General features: G+C 42.7%; 1 protein-coding gene across 1 annotated transcript in view; it reads left to right on the top strand.

Annotated features, from left to right (window-relative positions):
• MGAM (maltase-glucoamylase) overlaps positions 1–19,384 on the top strand; it is a 242,917-nt gene that overhangs the window by 183,695 nt on the left and 39,838 nt on the right. Inside the window, exons 48-53 of the mRNA XM_088452310.1 lie at positions 2,250–2,450; positions 4,155–4,309; positions 5,621–5,789; positions 8,400–8,496; positions 14,511–14,623; positions 14,700–14,825. Of these exons, the coding sequence (XP_088308436.1) occupies positions 2,250–2,450; positions 4,155–4,309; positions 5,621–5,789; positions 8,400–8,496; positions 14,511–14,623; positions 14,700–14,825 (861 nt within the window). The remainder of the gene's footprint in view (positions 1–2,249; positions 2,451–4,154; positions 4,310–5,620; positions 5,790–8,399; positions 8,497–14,510; positions 14,624–14,699; positions 14,826–19,384) is intronic.

The following is a 19,384-nucleotide window of genomic DNA, read 5'->3' as shown; positions in this document are numbered from 1 at the left end:
GGATCTTTTGTCCCCTATGTCTAAATTCTTCAGTTATGGCGATGGTAGCCCCTGCCAGAATTCAGTGATACATTGCACATCCATATCAGTAGCTTCCCCTCTTAACCACCAACAAAATACTGGCCAGCACCACTCCTGACTAACTCAATGCTCAGTTGCCAGCTACCATCACCTAAAACCTGTCCAGCCACTGATGGGTACGTAACTCTAAGGGAAGTGCCACCTTGTGATGTAGGGGAAGATTTGCTGTCAATGACTGGTCTTTATAAAACCTAAAGACTCCTTCGTCAGTGTCTTGGGCACCACATCAACATCCCACTTGCTGAAAAGATCATACAGGACACTGGACTCCCCAGTCCCTCCAATACTGAGAACCCTTCTTCTGAAACAAAATCTGGTCTGACTGTTCCTGCCAATAATCACTGGCCCATGACATAAGCCTGCACCGCTAACCAATACCCCAATACACATTCATAAATTTCTACATCCATCTACACCACTCCCAATACAGAGATGGGAAGGTTATTTGTGGCAGTGAGGATGATCCAGTTTTTGACAGCAGACGTCTTCAGATGGGAATAATGTGCCATAAATCAGTCTTCGGACATGGTGGTCACTTGGGAGTTGAACTTTCCCTTCAAGACATCCAATAAACTATATGGTACTCAACTAGAAAGATTAGCTGAGTTCACAATGGCTGCCTCTCCCTCGTCATCAGTCCTCTTACTGCGAGGGACTCTATTTTAATTAGGGGTCTGAAATTGCCTCAGTACAATTACAGGCAATGTGGCCGAGCCGGTTGAAATGATTCCCTGTGGGTCCCACCTACAAAGTTCCCCAATCAACTCCTGGAGCACATTGGCAAACTGCAGAAAAGCCTAATCTTCTTGCTCATTAATCAAGCACTATAATGTCGGAAATGACCAACGATGAATGCTCCCGCTAGTCCTTTCCGACATCAGTCATTGCCCGAACGTACTGGCCAATCTGCCGATAACGACAGTTTGGCCATGTTCGGGGATGAGGGAGAGTGCCTACACTGAATGACTAATCGTTCAGTGTAGGCACTGCAGGAATGGGGAATGATGGTACGATTACGATGTTGTAATCGTACTGTCTTTCCCTAGTCGCCTAGTGGATGTGCGCCTTAACTGTTGTGATTGTTTTCAGTTTACCATAATAATGCCTTTATTAACATGCCTTTATTAATTGGCAAGCAAAGTTTGAAATCGTTGCTATTTAGCTGCTTTTCTTGAAATTAATGAAATGTCTATACAGGTATATACAATCTTTTCATAAAGTGCTGCCTGGTTAATTAAGATTTCTATGTACTGCATGTGAAAATGAAACACATTGTTAAGGGACAGATATAAAAGAAATGCAAAGATGTGAAACCCCATAGCAACCAGGCATTTACTTTAACGGTCAAACTTGTATTTGATCAATTAGCATTAACTGCTGATTGGTTGCTGTGGGTTACTGTACATTTGCAAGGTGCGTGTTGTTAAATAACAGAAGTACTAATAATCCCATTGTCACTTTTCTGCAACACATTTACCTTATTAGCAGTAAACTAGTACTGTTGTAGAGGTTGTTGTAATAGAATATTTTATTGTTATTTCCTTTTTATATTCTTATATTGAATGTACATAGGGCCTGATTCAGCATGGATCGCAATTGCAACCGTGTACACAGATCGGCCGATGGTGCGTGCTGCGCATGCACTGCAGGTGTGCAGCGACAGCATTGCCATCACACTGTGATCACGCACGCAGATACAAAGCCATTGCAGAGTGAGCGATGAGACATCAGCGTTTGGGGTGGTGACGGGGGAGTGGTCAGAGAAACACAGGTGTGCCTGCCAATTTGAATGCCGTTGCATGGGTGTGCATAAATTAGCCACTGCGATGGCATATGCAGCTTGAGTACTCACTGCGTGCGATGAGACTTGTAATATCTGAGATAGGTCAGGCCTGCTCAAATTCTGCATGATGGTTCGATGTAATTCGATGTTACAAATGTGTACGCAGGAATTACAGATGTGAGAAAGTCGTAGTGAGCGTCTATATGCTGGCTGAGCAGTTGCAAACATTAGCATATTTTCGCAGCAGAACTGCGTGCGTAATCGCAGCAGCGTTCACAATAGTGATCCATGCTGAATCAGGCCATTAGATCTGACAGTAAACAATGTATGTATTTTGAAATAACATGTTATTGTTACCATTTTTATGTGTTGCTTTGGTTTGCAGGTTGTCAATTCTCCAGGAGTTCCATTCTGCTTCTATCCAAGCAGTTTTGGTTATAATGCCAGCAATGTGCAAATCACAGCTACAGGTATAACAGCAAACCTACAAAATGCACAGCAATTTCCACGTTATGACATCTCTCCGCCAATAGAAAACCTTCATCTATCTGTTGTGTATCATGAAAATAATATGCTTCAATTTAAGGTAAATATTTGACTTGTGGATTGTTATTTTTTTCTTTACCATGCCTTTATATTGCCTACTCTCCTGGAAGGTGCGGTAGGCTCCTGATTTTTCAGGCAGGTCCCTAATCCCTGGGAAGAGTGGTGGAATCTCCCGCATCCCGCCTACTTCCTAGTGAAGTGGGCAGATGGGGGAGGTAATACCACCAGGAATCAAGGTCCATAGGGAGGGGACAGGGCTAAAATGTTGCAATCTCTCGGAGGGGAGATATAAAACAGTAGGCAAGTGTGCTATAACACTGTAGCATCTTGATTGCAGTGCAACATGGTAAGTGATTGTGGAGTATCTGTGCTATTTTACAGTAACTGAAAATAAAAAAAAATATGTTATGCCACTAAGCCACAGGCCACAGTCATTGCCATACATTCTAATGGGATATAGTCAGTATCCCAGTGGCCGCGATGTCAGCACTGATATTACCAGTGCCGGAATTCCGACACCTATCACAATCCCGGCGCTGATATCCCAATCCCCTGGATACCGAAGGTAAGTAGAAGGGTGCGTGGTTAGGGTTAGGCAATGGGGGGAGGGCAAGGGTTAGGCACTAAGGGGGCGGGTTAGGTTTAGGGTACGGGGAAGGGGGCTTAGGTTCAGGCACTAGGGGGGAGGTTAGGGTTAGGCACCAAGGAAGGTTAGGGTTATGGTATGGAGTGGGGGAGTGTTAGAATACTAAACAAGTGTCGGTATGCTAGCCCTGTCGGGATGCCCATGTTGGGATTCTTACAGCCTGAATCCCGACTCACGGCATCCCATACCGATTCCAATTCTAACCTATCTATATCAGGGCCGGCTCTTGGGGTGTTTGACCAGTGCAGTTGAATAGGGGCACCACCCCATAGAGGGCGCACCCTTCCCAACATCCCGACTTTAGTGGGACAGCGCTGTCCCACCCATGGGCCGAAGTGTCCTGTGTAACGTCTGGTCAGGAGGTTGGGCACCTCCACCGCCATAGCTGTGTGGTGGTGCCGGCCCCCGAAGTAGCTGAATGAATGCTGCATGCATGGCAAGGCATCCATTCAGTGCTGGGAGAGGGCTGGGGAATGCCCAGTTAGTGACAGAGTGCTGGGCTCGCCCCCAGCCTGACGTTACACAGGAGGCGTGCCATGCGAGCTTGCCCCAAATAATGTCAGTTAGGGGGCGTGGCCTATGGTAATTACACCATACAGCCATTTTCGGTCGCATTGTACCCATCCGGCATAGGGCACGGTTATATAGCATAATGAAAAAAAAACAGCTGTAAACACAGTGTTGTGCCCCCAGCCACAGTGGCCCCCATGCTGGTGATATAGTTATGTGTGTGGGGGCCCCAGGGTGACTGCCCTTGCTGCCATGTTGTTAATTCATCACTGTTACTATATAGCAAAGCTGAAGTTTATGCTTACCTAAATACTGTATGCTCATCATGCTCTCTTTAGCCCACTGCAGAAGATTGCCATGTTAGGGGCAGATAATTCATTAGCTGAGTAGGCAGAGAGTGACTTACATTTTGGCAGACTTGATTTTCAAAAAGGGTTATTTGTGTATAGGTGGGCACAGTTAATATTCAATAAATATGAATATTGAGAACCAACATGAGAAAAAGAAAACCGTATACATAAAACATTCATTGATTTAATTTATACACACACTGTACATGTGTCTAATAAATAATATTTCCATACATAGATATATGATCCTAACAATATACGATATGAAGTTCCAGTACCAATAAATACTCCGAACAGTCCATCAAGTACAGAACAAGGGAGATTGTATGATGTTCAGGTTGTTACTAATCCTTTTGGAATTCAAATTAGAAGGAGAAGCACTGGGACAGTCATGTAAGTAATCATTGTTGGTTTACGGATACAAATAAAGTCAGTTGTACCCCAATGTTCTCATAATGCAAAGTGCTGGAGGCTCTGATAACATATAAGGCTCTTGGAGTACTGTATACTATTAATTTCTTCTGGTCAACTTGGAGAATTACCATGAAAGGAATTAATTCTCCACACACATAAAGGGATTATTTTTCAATGCCTACTGCAAATAATGAATGGCTGATGTCACATAACAATAGATTTAAAATACTGTGTAATGTAGCAAACATATTAATTAACATAGCGAAGTCCATTTGGCATACAGAAGCAAAGTCCAAATGGTAGCAGCTTTGAGACAATTTTCTTACCAAATGTGATCATATAATTATATAAAAGTAGGCAAAGTTGTCCATATGTTTATATACCAGCCACATCCACACAGATTCCAGTCCAACAGAGCTGTCAATATTATTACTATAACAACCAGAACAGGGGAGGGAGGGAGAATGATTGTTGGAAGAGGTGGAGAGAGATGGGAGTAAGAGGGGGGCATTGGGGAGAGAGAGGTGGGAAGAAGATGGGGGAGAGGGAGAACAGAGGAAGAGGACAAGACAGGGCAGAGAGATGAGATGGTGGATAGAAAAAGAGTAAACCCTGCAATGACATGCACAATATGGTCCAAAATGGTATCTATATTATTATAATGCCAAATTCGCTTTCAAAGTTTAATAAGCCCTTTTCTTTGATACTGTCTCAGAATATTGCTTTCATGATCTTTGAGCAGTCTAATGAATGAACAAGTATGATGAGCTCCCTACTAGTATCTGGGTTCACTTATATAAAAGATTGACCAACCTCACTGCTCCACAACCTCTATTAAAGTGTTTTTAAGTGGTTCCGCTGTCCTTGCTGTTTAGAATGATGCATCTTTCTTGCTATGTCATTGGTCACCAATAACAAGCATACCAAGTATTTGCTATTTGTCAATTATTGGCATCTACTCACATGATCATGTGTTAGTGAATAGTCAGAAAGTTGCAGGTTGAAGCGTAGTACATGTTTCATATAAGTTTTTACTGTACATATGAAAGATAATTCAATTACGAAATATTGTCTGTACTGTATATAATCACTTTTATCATTTGTTGTAGTTTTTGTTTTTGAACGTTTGCCCTTTGTACTGCAAACTTTGCACTAAAAATTAAAACAACTGGCTATATACAACAAAAAACATTTATTTTCTTTTTTCTTCAACATCAGAAGTCATAAATAGATTACAATTTAGACAAAAAAATAACCATGCAATTTGTATGAATTTCTATTATTCTCCAGCTGGAATTCTCAAGTTCCCGGATTCACCTTCTCAGACATGTTTATTCAGATTTCAAATCTACTGCCTTCATCTTATATATATGGATTTGGAGAGACTGAACACCCAACATTCCGTCTTGACCTCAACTGGCACACCTGGGGATATTTTGCCAAAGATCAGCCCCCTGGAGTAAGTAGTACTATACAAAGAGCATATCTAAAGTTCAGTGGCATCACTGGGGTCAGTGACACCTGGTGCACGGAACAGCTGAAAATGGAACGTGACCTCATGGAGAAGGGGCATGGCCTTATGGCACACCTCTGGTTTTATAACTCTGTGGGCTTGATCAGCCCTCCCGGGGATGCTGGGCTTCCCCCAGAGATTCTCCATGCACTATTAGTACCTCCTTGGTGACCAGGAGCTGGACACTGCACAATAACAATGCAGCAACTGGCTTCCAGTCACTGAGAAGAAGCTGGCATTTTGGTGTAACTCCCCTGCAGTTCTGGCTCCCTGTGCATGGCCCTTTATGACATTATGTGCAGAACCAGGCTCACTTTTCCTAATAAGTTCTCTCATTTAGGGAGAGGTAATACCTTTTTTTTTATTACATACTACTAGAAGAAACGACAGTGCTAAAGCTTAGCTATAAACGTTTCTTCACCAATTGGTAATATGTATCTTGACTTTACTTTTTATCTAATTATTTATTTGAATTCCAATATTTTTACATTCATGGGCATTGCACATGCTGGGATTAAGGCCACATTTCCTGTCTACAAAATGTTTTACAGACAGACTCATTTCTAGAATTCCTTACCTTTTATGATTTGCATTTTGAAAGCACCATGAGTGTTTGTGTTTTACTTTGAGATGTGTCTTGGTGATGGGCTCACATGCACTGCAAAACATACATAACTTTTAGCTATAAATAAATTGTCAAATGTTTGAAAAGTGAGAATGCAATTTAAGGCCAGGTCTTTCCAGAAGTCATAAGGGCATTTCCTTTTTGATTTGATACTGAGCAGTCATCCCAGTTGACAGCAATGGATATGTCATTGGAAGACTTTATTCCTGATGTTTCTGAGATTGCAGAATATTCTATGTGTTGATATTTCATGTCATTGCTTGTGCAACATTTTTAGACATGTAGCCTTCCTTGAAAGCCAGTATGAAATTTTCTCATAAACCCATGTCACAATCCAGTTAAAGTAAACACACAACAGTGCTCGTCAACATCTGGCTGAAAAATGGAAGGATATTCTTTTTCTTAACCTGTTATTTCAAATGTTCCTTATTTAGAGCCATCCTGTCTCAATCCGTCATATTTTAAGCTTTACTGTTTACTATTTGTAGTTCTCAATGTTTTTCTTTTACAGTTCTAATTCATAGTATAGACACATATTTCACATAAATAGAAATGTGCTAGATTTTTAGATAAAATATTTGACAAAACATTTGATACATTATTGATGGTGTTAAATAAAAGTGCTGTGTAAAGTACTATTCATTATCCATTTTTGGAGTTTGTTGGATACTGGGAGGCCACATCAGGACCCTAATAATAAATGTGCCTCTTACTTAAAAACATGCATATCCACATGTGTTACAGACCCGTTGAGCTTAATTAATAGGGACAGTCTATGTCTTACTATATGTTTTATCATTAGGGTGCTGATAATACCAGGATACTGTAGGTGCATAACAAAAATTTTTGAATCTACAAATCAACATGAATGCTTACAAATCATATAGCAAATCATTTTAATAATAGCTGTTCGCTTTCATAATCTGCCACTAATCGATTTAAAACAAAATGTCATATAGCTTCCAAGCTTCCAGCAGTTCACAGTATATATGAGGTATTTTACAATGGCATGTATACTTTGGGCCGAATTCAATTAGCCCCAGTAATTTATCAGGGGTGAATAAGGGTGGTAGCCTCTGGCTTTAATGCCTGAAGCTATTCAATCTGAGTTCCTTTTACACCCGATCCCCTTTTTAATGCCCATTAAATTAACGTGTTAATGGACGTTAACACATAGAATCCGTGATAAGTACACAGACCTATGTGTTAACAGGATCGCGGCACCCATTAACAGACTAGTTTTTGAGGATTTCTTTTCGGGTCTGATCAGGCCCCCCAAAAATCCCTGTTAAGTGCAGCCTGCAGGGCTAATTAAATAGCCCCTGGGGATCATTTAGCCCTCGGTAAATTACCATGGCTAATTGAATTCCCCCTTAAATGTTATTTGTAGCTGTTGGTTTTGTGTACAGTACTGGACAATCGTGTACCAAATGGAAGAATTTGGATTAATATGTAAAGATGTAAGATTGCCCTGCCTGTTACAGTTACTAGAGGATCCACATGGAGCTACAAACCTAAGGCCTCCAACCCACTGTGATATTAATATTTTTATTTAAAAAAGCACTAGTAAATACAGTAAAAGCACGTGACGTATTTTATTCACATGTGTTTGACATGTACTTAGAGGCATTTAAAAGCATTTACAAAGATGATCTCTCTGCATCTGTGACAAAATATCTTCCTCTAGGCAAATGCATATGTCAGTGTAAGTGAGTTTGTTTGCAGCTACTATTATTTTTCATTTGGAAACAAAGCCACAGTAGGTCTCCTAGTTGGTCCCCTGTCTGACATTGGGTGGACAAGGGGATAAAAATTATTTGGTAAAAATCTCATGTAAAAAAACCTTAGGATGTCCCACAGATTTCTACATGTGAAGGTTTGACAAATTTTACATTTGATTTTGATTGATTATATGAGACTTCCCTATATAGATGAAAGAGAATGCATATGGAGTACACCCCTTTTACATGGGACTGGAAGATGATGGCAATGCTCATGGAGTTTTCCTGCTTAACAGCAATGCTATGGGTAAGTTCAATGTCACTTAGATACACCTGATTATATCATTGCAATCTATGGTACTGTAGCAGCATGTTTTGGATCAATGTTTTAAATGTCTTCCTTATTCCAATTGTTCTAAACATCTTTTGGCCAGGAATCATTTTGAATCATTGTCATTTATTTTTTGTGATCTGTTCAAAGCTTTCCAAATAATATAATGCTGTTAAATTACAGTTGGCGACAAATTTAAAATGTTAATGAACTAAATAAAACACTAAAATGTATTAGTAGTTGCTAATATTTTGTGGCAGACTGAGTTGAGTGTGCAAAGAGAGAACAATACATCCCAACTGACCAGATTTCAGTGGAGTTGGTGGGCTAGACAGTGGCAGACCGTGTTGAGTGTGCACAGAGAGAACAATACATCCCAACTGACCAGATTTCAGTGGAGTTGGTGGGCTAGACAGTGGCAGACCACATTGAGTGTGCAAAGAGAAAACAATACATCCCAACTGACCAGATTTCAGTGGAGTTGGTGGGCTAGACAGTGGCAGACCGCGTTGAGTGTGCAAAGAGAGAACAATACATCCCAACTGACCAGATTTCAGTGGAGTTGGTGGGCTAGACAGTGGCAGACTGCGTTGAGTGTGCAAAGAGAGAACAATACATCCCAACTGACCAGATTTCAGTGGAGTTGGTGGGTTAGACAGTGGCAGACCACATTGAGTGTGCAAAGAGAGAACAATACATCCCAACTGACCAGATTTCAGTGGAGTTGGTGGGCTAGACAGTGGCAGACCACATTGAGTGTGCAAAGAGAGAACAATACATCCCAACTGACCAGATTTCAGTGGAGTTGGTGGGCTTTGTCAACTTCTGACAAACCACAGTGAGTTTGGTTTGTCAGAAAGGGGACATCATTGGGTAGATTTGGCCAGAGTTTGTGAAGAATGGGGCGTGATAGTAAGAGTATGCCTATGTGTAACATATGTGTACGCTTTTTTTGTGAGCAGGCAAAATACAAATTTGCATATTTTGCCATAAACAGAAGTAAATACAAATAGCTGAGCCCCTTTATTTTATTAAATGAGTACTAGTGAGTTTGTTTGCACACAGCATACAGCAATGTTATCTGCTACCTCAGACACTGATACTGTATATAATTTGCTTAAAGCAGTAAATTAGTGTTTACTGTAGGATTTGTTAGGGCAGGATGCTGCTTGAGAAAGCAGATTTTAATTTTAAAGGGCAATTTTTTGACACAATGCTTCATGTTGCTAAAACTACACAGACTGGAAAACACTTAATGCACATCACATATTCACTCCATGTAATTATAATAGAAATATGTGTCCGTAGTGTACTATGTGCCCCCACATACATATAGGGCACCCATATGACATCTGGATCTGTATCAAGAGAAATATACTGTATGTGCAGTCTAGTTGAAAGATCAAAAGTGGCATATAAATAAATAATAATAGTAGTATCCTTGCTGAAGGTGGTACAAAAGTATTAAATGTTTTGAAATAGAAAAGTTCAGCAGAGGGTTAAACAAAATCAATAGTTCACCTCTTCTTGGCATATCTCCCAACTTTCTCACAATCAGGTATGGGACTTCTCATATGCAAAAGGTCATGCCTTCTAGTCTATGATGTTTTGAGGGCATGACTGCATGGGTTATGCCCCCGATTCTCACCCCCAGCCTTTTCCAGAACTAAATGGAGTGTTCCTCTAACCTTCTCCCTCCAAGGGACACTGCAGACTGCAGATGGGATGATGGTATATTGTCTGAAAAGCGCGACTGTCCTGCCAAAATTGGGACCGTTTGGGGGTATATGCAATAGGATCAGTACAAAAGTCTGTTTTACTGGGAAAATATGCAGTATATGCTCACTGCTTACCTTGTTCTTTCGTTTCCACTCTTTCTCCCAGTGCTATGTTATGCAGGCAGTAGCAGCAATGGTGTCCCTCCTCTGGGCTGCTGTTTGATCAGGGCAGTGTCTCATAGAAACTGAGTGAGAGTGTCAGGGGGGCAGAGAGTATACAACTACATTGCTACATTGTGACATGTGCTGTGCTGACCTGCTTCATCTTCTTCAGTTCTGTATAGAGATGTGCAGGTTCTGTTCTCAGAGAAACTACACTAACTGAATTTAGGGGTCATGTTTCGGATCTTACCGCAGTTCAGAACTCGGATTTAAAAAACAAACTCGGGTTTTGGATTGCATGATAACAGGTCAAAATGACGTCATTTTTGCTGTTTTTTTTATTTATTTACAGTATATTTTTTAAATACAGATCTAAAACTAAAATACGTGAGGGTGGTTTTGCAAAACCAACATTTTTTTAGAAAAGGGCATGGCGCGGTGCTGACTTTCCCCCGGCCTCTGCTGACAATGTATTAGCACTGTGTTTTTTTTATTTCATTTTTTTTTGTACAAAGAATGGCATTGATACTACTTTTTAACAGATATGCTGTGTTTATTTATATTAGTAGTTTCAGGAGAAAATAGTATTGGACTGATCATTATGTGACTTATTGTTACGTGCATTTTACTCCATTTGGATAGAAAGCCTGTACAATTACTGATGGTTGTCATCACTGGCTCCAGATAATTCCTTTTAGAAACTTGACAACATGAGGACTCCACACATTACATTCTGTGTACACATGCTCTATGTAGCTAGGCACAATTGTTTTCTTGCATTTCTCAGCAGGGAGCAATTCAGTTGTAATGTTTCCCTGTTGTCTCAACTGAGTAGACGCAGGCATTGTGTGAGTTAAACCAAACTTATTTAACTGATTTCAGTGGCTCCTGCAGAATAGGAGCTGCATTCTGAATAATATTGGTCCATGACCCAAAGGCCCTGATTTAGAGTAGTGCAATGCTGCAACCTTTTAGCATCTTTTATCAAAGTCCATCTGTGACTATATGCTAATGCTAGTATCAGCCCTTCCTTTGGTGTACAACCCAGCATCTGAATGTGCAAAGACTGGGATGCCCACTTTCAGGGGTATATTTACTAAAGTGTGGGTCTATAGAAGTGGAGGTGTTGCCATAGCAACCAATCAGATTCTATTTATCATTTAACTGGCACATTCTAGAAGATAACAGCTAGAATGTGATTGGGTGCTATGGGCAATGCTTCTATAAACCCGCATGTGACCGGACGCCTTTCGCCTAGGCTGTCACTGGTCACGGGTTAGCACTTTTGGACTCCCACTCACCCTCAGTGACCGCCTGTCACTGACTCCGCCCACTGCGCCGTGGGCGTTTAATGATGCTGCCACCACCAAACTCTACCATCGGCGTTTGGAACCGCTTTTTATGTACAGTCAGGCTCCTACGTCGGTGCCTGGAACCGCTTCTGCTTCGTATGCGTTTGACTATCTGCGGACACACCTCCTGTTTGGTGTCGGCTGTTCCCACCTGATCCCTCGCAATGGACCAGGTCTGCACGGTAGCTGGCAGAGGGCTTGAACTTGGAGACACGTAGCTCTTACCCAGAACAGCAGGAGAACGGAATAGCGTTTTGCGCAATTCTGTTGGTCGCAGGATTGAGGCACAATTGAAGTCAAGCAAGGTGTTTATTGCTCAAAGTCTTAAAAAAGACCCTCCCTTCAGGTTGAAGGGGAATATCAGCATACAAGATGTTACAGGAATCATACAGCAGGTCTCCTCCACACAGGATTTTCAAAGATGTCCCCATACAGGGCTCACAGGCCCTCTTTTTATGTCATTCTAACACACATTACCACAGGGGGTAAGCCCACCCTGTGGTTTCCAACCAATCATGATAAGTGCATGACCTTTGCATGTGCTGGCCACATACACATTTAACATTGTCCCCTATGGACAGTGGGGAGTGGTCACTCCCCTGAGCCTGAGACTACTTGGGGTTTTGGTCGCCACCCAGGAGTCGGCTCGTCTAGGGCCGGGGGAAGGTTTCCCTCCAAAACCCTACTTCCAGGAATCTGCTAAGGGACCAAGCTTCCTACTTCTGCCTGAATCTGAGCTCCAGAGGTGGGCAAGCAGTGTCCCCGGGCACGGTTTCCTGGCCATGGAAGGGAAGTGATTTGAAGCTCCCTAAACCCACTTAGCTGGCTGCATTAGCCAGCTACCTATGCACCCCTCCATACCACTACCAGGCATGAGGCTGCATAGGAGAAAATTTGATTCCCCTAGGGAGGAGGCTGGGGGACCCAGCAGCCCACAGAGAGCTCTGGATCCCCCTGGACCTCCACAGACCACAGGTAAGTGCACTTTAAATAAATTATACATTTAAAATACATTGTTTTATACATATACACCAATCCTGTGCCCTGCATCAGGCTGTTACACACTGCAGCACTGTAGCCCAGGACCTGCTATCCTGGCTCAGTGCTGCACAAATCATTTTGAATGCATTCATTTTTATTTATTTCTTACACTGCCCGGCACTCAGCGCTGGGTTCCCCTAGCCCTTCAGTCCTGGACTGCTGGGGCTCTCTGCTGTATCCTGCTCACAGCGCTGGGGGTCCGGGGAGCTGGCTCTCCCTGTCCCCCAGCGTGCAGCCACTTGGCCATGCTGCTGGGGCCCATGGGAGCTATGCTCCCGGTCCCCAGCACACCCTCTCTTGGACAGTCACGATGCACTGGGAGCCGGCTTTTCTGGTCTCCCAGTGGGTGGCCTCTCTGTGCTGGGGTATCAGGAGCCAGAGCTCCCGACTCCCAGTGTGCGCCCATCGCATTTCTCCCTTCGGTGCAGTGCACCGAGGGTTAACTGCTGCCCATTTTTCTGCTGTGGGGCTGGGGCGCTGGGAACTAGGCTCCCAGCCCCCAGCGGCAGCAAACTGTGCCTGTGGTGCCGCGCACCGAAGGTTAACCAGCGCCGTGCAGGGAGCCGGCTAGTCCAATTCTCCCTGCCTCTGGTGCTTAGTGCTGCTTTCCGGGACACTTGTCCCGGCGGCAGCGGCTTCTTGCTGGCCTGTAGCACTGGGATGCTGGGAGCACTGCTCCCGGTCCCCAGCAGCCAGCACCTAGCTTTGCCATTTCCGGAGGCTGCCCGAGGGCTGTAGCGCAACACACAGCCCCCGGCCCTCCAACGCAGAGCACCTCGCCAGGTAGGTGGGGCACCGGGAGCTCAGTTCCCAGCCCCCAGCGGTCGGCATCCCGCCCTGCCCTCCGCTGCCTGGCCGCAGTAAGCAGCCGGCATGGAGGGACCAGCGGCATCCCTGTGGAGCTGGGACACCGGGAGTCACAGGAGCGCAGAGCAGCTCCCGGCACTCCGTTCTCCCCCGGTGTGGCACACCGGGGGTTACCTCATCCCTGCCACAGACGCCAGAGCGGGGCTGGACCGGGGCAGGGAATTACAAAATTAAAACATTTAATGTAAAACCCTTGGCACCTAGCACCGCAAATACATTTTAAATATGGCGCCCAGCAGAGGGGTTAACCCCTTCAGTGCCACGGCCGCCATTCCCCACGTGAGGCCGGCCTCCGGCCACACCGCACTTCAGTAAATATTCCCCTCAGTGTATATAGATGCTTTAAAACCGCTTGGTGCATCTTTAGATGTCACCATCGGTTGCACCATTGAAAATTGTTCCAGGCCCATGGCATGTATAGATTTTCCAGCAGAATATGGCCTCCAATGTGAGCATTTAAGCATTGGTGCACGCAACCAGTTCAGCAACTGTCCGCAACACTCCCATAGCACCCCCATAAGATAGACCATCTCCGTGCTTCTGAATATCTACCACCCAGGAATGGTCAGCACAATTCCAGTGCGTCTCAATCACAACTGCGGCTCTGTACGTACACACAGTGTAAAACATGCGCCATACAAGATTTTAGTGCTATTCGAGCACACACAGTAGCAAAAAATCATTCAACTCCATAAACTTTGATTCAGAATCAAAATGTGTACTTCCACTGTATGCAAGCATTGGTACTCTATAACAATGAACTGCTGACAGTCAGATATGGAAATATAATGTCATATTGCAACTAAGTATTCACCAACTTTGTATTTAATGATGTTCTGTTCCATTTCAGACATAACACTGCAGCCAACCCCAGCTCTAACATATCGTACAATTGGTGGAATTTTAGACTTTTTTGTTGTACTGGGTCCAACACCAGAGGAGGTTGTCCAACAGTATACTAAAGTAAGATTGCTAATATTCACAAAAGTGACACCACTTAAACCTTATCATATTTTAATTGTTTCTACTTTCATATCAGCTTATAGGACGTCCTGTTATGCCAGCTTATTGGTCCATTGGATTCCAGTTATGTCGCTATGGCTACAATAATGACAGCGAGATTGAACAACTGTATCATGACATGGTGGCTGCACAAATTCCATATGTAAGTCATATATCAGAATCATGGATAGAAAGGATTAACAAATTCAATTAAAATAATAAATAATTACATTTTATATGCTCTCACATGCCATATGTGCATGGCAAAAGGTACGATTATAGACAAGACTACATGGAATAGAGCTAGAGTTCACCTACTAGATTAAACTAAAATGAATGAAAACATTTTTGCATGGTCTTTTCTAGCACCACAAAAGCACGCATACTGTAGCTCTTGTTTGCATGGCAGTGTGAGTTGTAAACCTTCCAGGGCAGGATATTTTTTGGATATGTATAGCAAGGGTAACGTAATACCTTTGCACTGGATTCTGTGCATATGCTCTAACATTTGAACATGTACATTTTCTTCTTATGAAAACTGTATCATAAACATCTGGTGAGAGGAATTCAGAAAATTACTCTAGGCGCTCCTCATTTCATTTTATGGTTACTTTATTGAGATCAAGGTGTACAGAAGTTGTGTTTGGGTTAGGTACTTTTACTGATTACTGATCATGCTCCACCCACCAATGCATGATAACATGAATCGTGTCATTGAGCATTAGTGGGCAGTGCATGGTACCATGATACAAGTCGCTACAGTCCTCCATTGCTACGCAATTATTGTTTTGCACCAAGATGCAGCAATAGCTCCAAAAAATAAATGAAAACAATTTGTAATATAAGTTACTCATGTAGTGGTGGTGACACAAAAGAGGGAAATAGCCAAGCAGAGAGAAACATAGCCATTTGGAGTCACAACCGGGTTTCCAGGCCTGAAGTACTTGTTATAGATGCTAACCGCAGGATTTTTAACAGGGAATTCCAAATATGTGCTTCTGCATATATTTTAACATTTAGCATAATATAATATACAGGTATAAGCCAAACCATTCCCACTCATGCTCATTGCCAGCCTAATTGCCACTGTCTTTGCCCCATCACATGCCTATTATTTCCAACCCCATTATAATCTCCCATTCTTTTCATTGCCTCCCACGCTATGCAGGAATCTTGCATTGTGCTGAAGTTGGCCTTGTATTTTTATGAATGGTGGAGCACATCACACACAATAACAACCCCACCAGATACTACTTCCAACTACACTAGTTATACTTTCCTTACACTATAAACTTCCACATACTAACACAACACCACCACCACCAACCACACCATCATCACCCTCTTCTACTCCCATGCACTAAAATCAATTATACTTATAAATACACTTCCAACCACATGCTGCAAAAAATATACCAATACAATTGTATTCAAATACAAACACCACCATATGCTAATGCCATGCACTTAATCATACTCACATACTACTGACATTTATAGTAGTACAAATACACTAAACAATGTAATGTTTAGGAATAGAACACTCTGCGCTGTTTTCTCTGAAACAGCTAGGCCCCCGTACTAATGGAGTTGCATCAACGCGACCTCCGACCCGGCCAAGCTAGATTTGCTACTGTGCATGCGCGACTTTACTGTGTGTATTCAAGCTCTCGCCTCCATTGTGGAAGGGCTTTCCCCTGTGTGTCTCTCCTGTGCCTAGAGAGTAAGCAATACCTGTGCCACTGTGTTACCACCACTAGTTGTGCTGTATCCTCGTGTACAGATGTGTGAAGGTCCCCATGTACTGAATTTGGTTTTAATTGTCGTGTTTTGGTTTTGAAAAAAAACACCATCAAATGTTTTGGCTTGGAACTGGGTTTCTTTAAAAATCTATAAAAACAGCTAAAATCGTTTGAAAAATTTGGACCTGTTTTTATGTTCCCACAGTATAATTTGCTTTCATTACCAGTCAATATTGACAGCTCACAATATTGCTTTTACCAATGTTGCACAAACATATGGCAGTTTAAAAAAATATTGCACATCTATGAAACAGGATGTAGCTAATTTTCCAGCAGCTGGAATGCAGGCCATCGGAATCCAATGTCGGAAGCACAACACGGGACTAAAGATAGACAACAAAATCCCGATGCCTATCTTAAGCCCAATGCCACAATCCCGACAGCTGGCATCCCGATCGAAGATAGGTTGGGCCCTGAAAGATGTTAGCCATGGGGGGAAGGTTACTTTTAGGGACCCCAGGGGCAGCTTAGGGTTAGGCAACCCCCAGGGAGAGTTAGGTTACGGAGAGGAGGGGTTAGGGTTAGGCACCCCTTGGGGAGGGTTTGGTTTAGGGTGCGGAAAGGTGGGGTTAGGGTTAGGCTACTTACTGCACCAGTCGGCACCTTCAAGATATGAACCAATATTCAGTCATCGCCATTTCATATCCATTCCCTATGAAACATAGTGGCACTGCAGTGACAGATGGAATTTAAATAAACTATATGACCCTATATAATGTTTTCATCAAGCAAGAAATAAAAGCTAAAATGAAAATCCTAGTAGAAAATCTAATATATTACCAACATACTTCTCCACATACACTAATTTAGATACTGCTGGTGGCAGCAAAATAGTTATATTTAAAAAAAATGCTTTGGGTCCCATCAAATCATAACCAACCCTGGACCTCTGAGCCTGGGATGGTATTTTTAAAATGGGAATGGTGGGAGCAAACTTGGGGTTTCCCCTAATCTCCAATAACCAGCACTCCATAGAAATTAATGGGTAAGTGCTGATTGGCTGAGAGCGGCAGCTCCATTGCTCTCAGCCAATCAGCGCTACCGTATTAATTTCTATGAAGTGACTGGTCACTCTGCAATGGGACCCTTTTGTTTGTTTGTATGTTTGTTTGAAAAGAATCATGGATGCTGCATCACTGCATTTTGTAAGTAATAAAGTGGTGAAAGAGTGTGTGGGGAAGTGTTCTTTTTATAATTGGATACAACATGCAGTGTGTGTGTGTGGAGTTGGTTTATTTTAATTTATTTACGGGTGGACTACAAGCACCAACAGGTCCTTAATGTCCGGGCATGCTGACACTTGATGTTCCACAAGTGGCATGATGCTGGTGCAGGCTTGCTGGGACATGTAAACCACCTTTAAAGAACAATAGATATTATTGTACTAATAACCCTGCATCCACCACCACCTGGGAATAGCCCTGGGCTGGTTTCTTCCTGGGAGGGGGGACCTTATTTTATTTTTGGTGTCTCAACTTTCCTAGGAATTCCAGCCCTGGGCTGATCAGTTGGGGCTAGTTGCCAAATGGGTGGAAAAAAAAACAGCATGGGGTTCCCCCTATTCTCCAATAACCAGCACCAGGCTCAACAATGGAGTTTATGATATAGCAGAGAGAAACACAGCATGGGGTCCCCCTACCCCATGCTGTGTTTCTCCCTGCTATAGTATAAACTCCATTATTCAGCCTGGTGCTGGTTATTGGAGAATAGGGGGAGCCCCATGCTGTTTTTTTCCACCCATTTTTCAAAAATAGATCAGGCTCAGAGACCCAGGGCTGGTTATTGATTTTGGGCGAACCCCATACATTTTTTTAAGTTAACCATTTATACTATTTTTTTTATACATAACTAAGCCTGCACAGATACACCTACAAAGGCGGAGCTGCTTCAGGGAGGAATAGGAATTAGAAAGTACAGTAGACAGTGAGGGATTTATATTCAATCCAATACATGCAAGTTCCAACATTTCCAGGATATGGTGTTTTGCCTTGATTTGAGACCCAAATTTGGGTGGGAGAACCAAGGTATGCCTCAGTTTGACTCTGCACCACCAAATGTGGGTGTGTTTGGTTTTCAACAAAACTGAACTGTTCATCTCTAGTATTAACATGGGTAAGTGCCTCAGTATACAGCACACCACCTGTATTTACTCTCGCACATTTCTGGCTGGATCTGTTGAATCTGGTAAATTAATTGTATGCCTAAAGCATAATTGATGTTCTGCAACCCATTCTACCTGGTTAATAAGCCACAACCTGGTTAAATTATTCATCATGTGAACTGACCTTCATCACAGACCACTGTCACCCATATCAACATATTTTATCTTGGGTAGACAGGGAATTGCAGGCTCAACTCACATATAAATGGGAAAAATGATGGGAAGAGCTGAAGATGGAGCCACAAATGCCCCTAGCGATTCATAACAGCATCTTTTCAACTCACACTAGTACAAGGAGCCAAGGAATTTTCTGAGGATAGAAACCCCCCTTCCCCCTTTCCTCTAAGTGTGCATTTACAAGCCCAGTTGCTAAGCCACTATTGTTATTTAGTGCAACTGCTAAGGAGACAGAACTTCCTGTGTATATTAATCTATAATGCCAGGATTTATCAGAAAGTTGTATTTCTTTATTGAAGTGTAACTCTTGTAATAACACAGTTAAAAAAGTAGTCCCTAACCACTGTGTAGGACAGATAGGTAGGACAAAGTTTTAGAGAATGTCTGGCATATGGCTGTATACAGTACATTGGGATAATACAGTATGAGCACTTGGATGGCATATTTTGTGTGGGCACAAGCGAATGAAGGACCATTTTGGAATATGGGGTAAAACAGGGCAAGGCCAGTAGTCAGAAATTGGCTGAAAGATACTGTAGTTTGGTCGAAATAAATGTACCCGAAGAGAGAGAGACCCCTTGA

The sequence above is a fragment of the Taudactylus pleione genome, unplaced genomic scaffold (genome assembly GCF_031769625.1).
Source record: "Taudactylus pleione unplaced genomic scaffold, aTauple2 ptg000037l, whole genome shotgun sequence".
Lineage (NCBI taxonomy): Eukaryota > Metazoa > Chordata > Amphibia > Anura > Myobatrachidae > Taudactylus > Taudactylus pleione.
The sequence above is the reverse complement of the archived record's forward strand: the minus strand, read 5'-3'. Positions and strand labels throughout refer to the sequence as shown.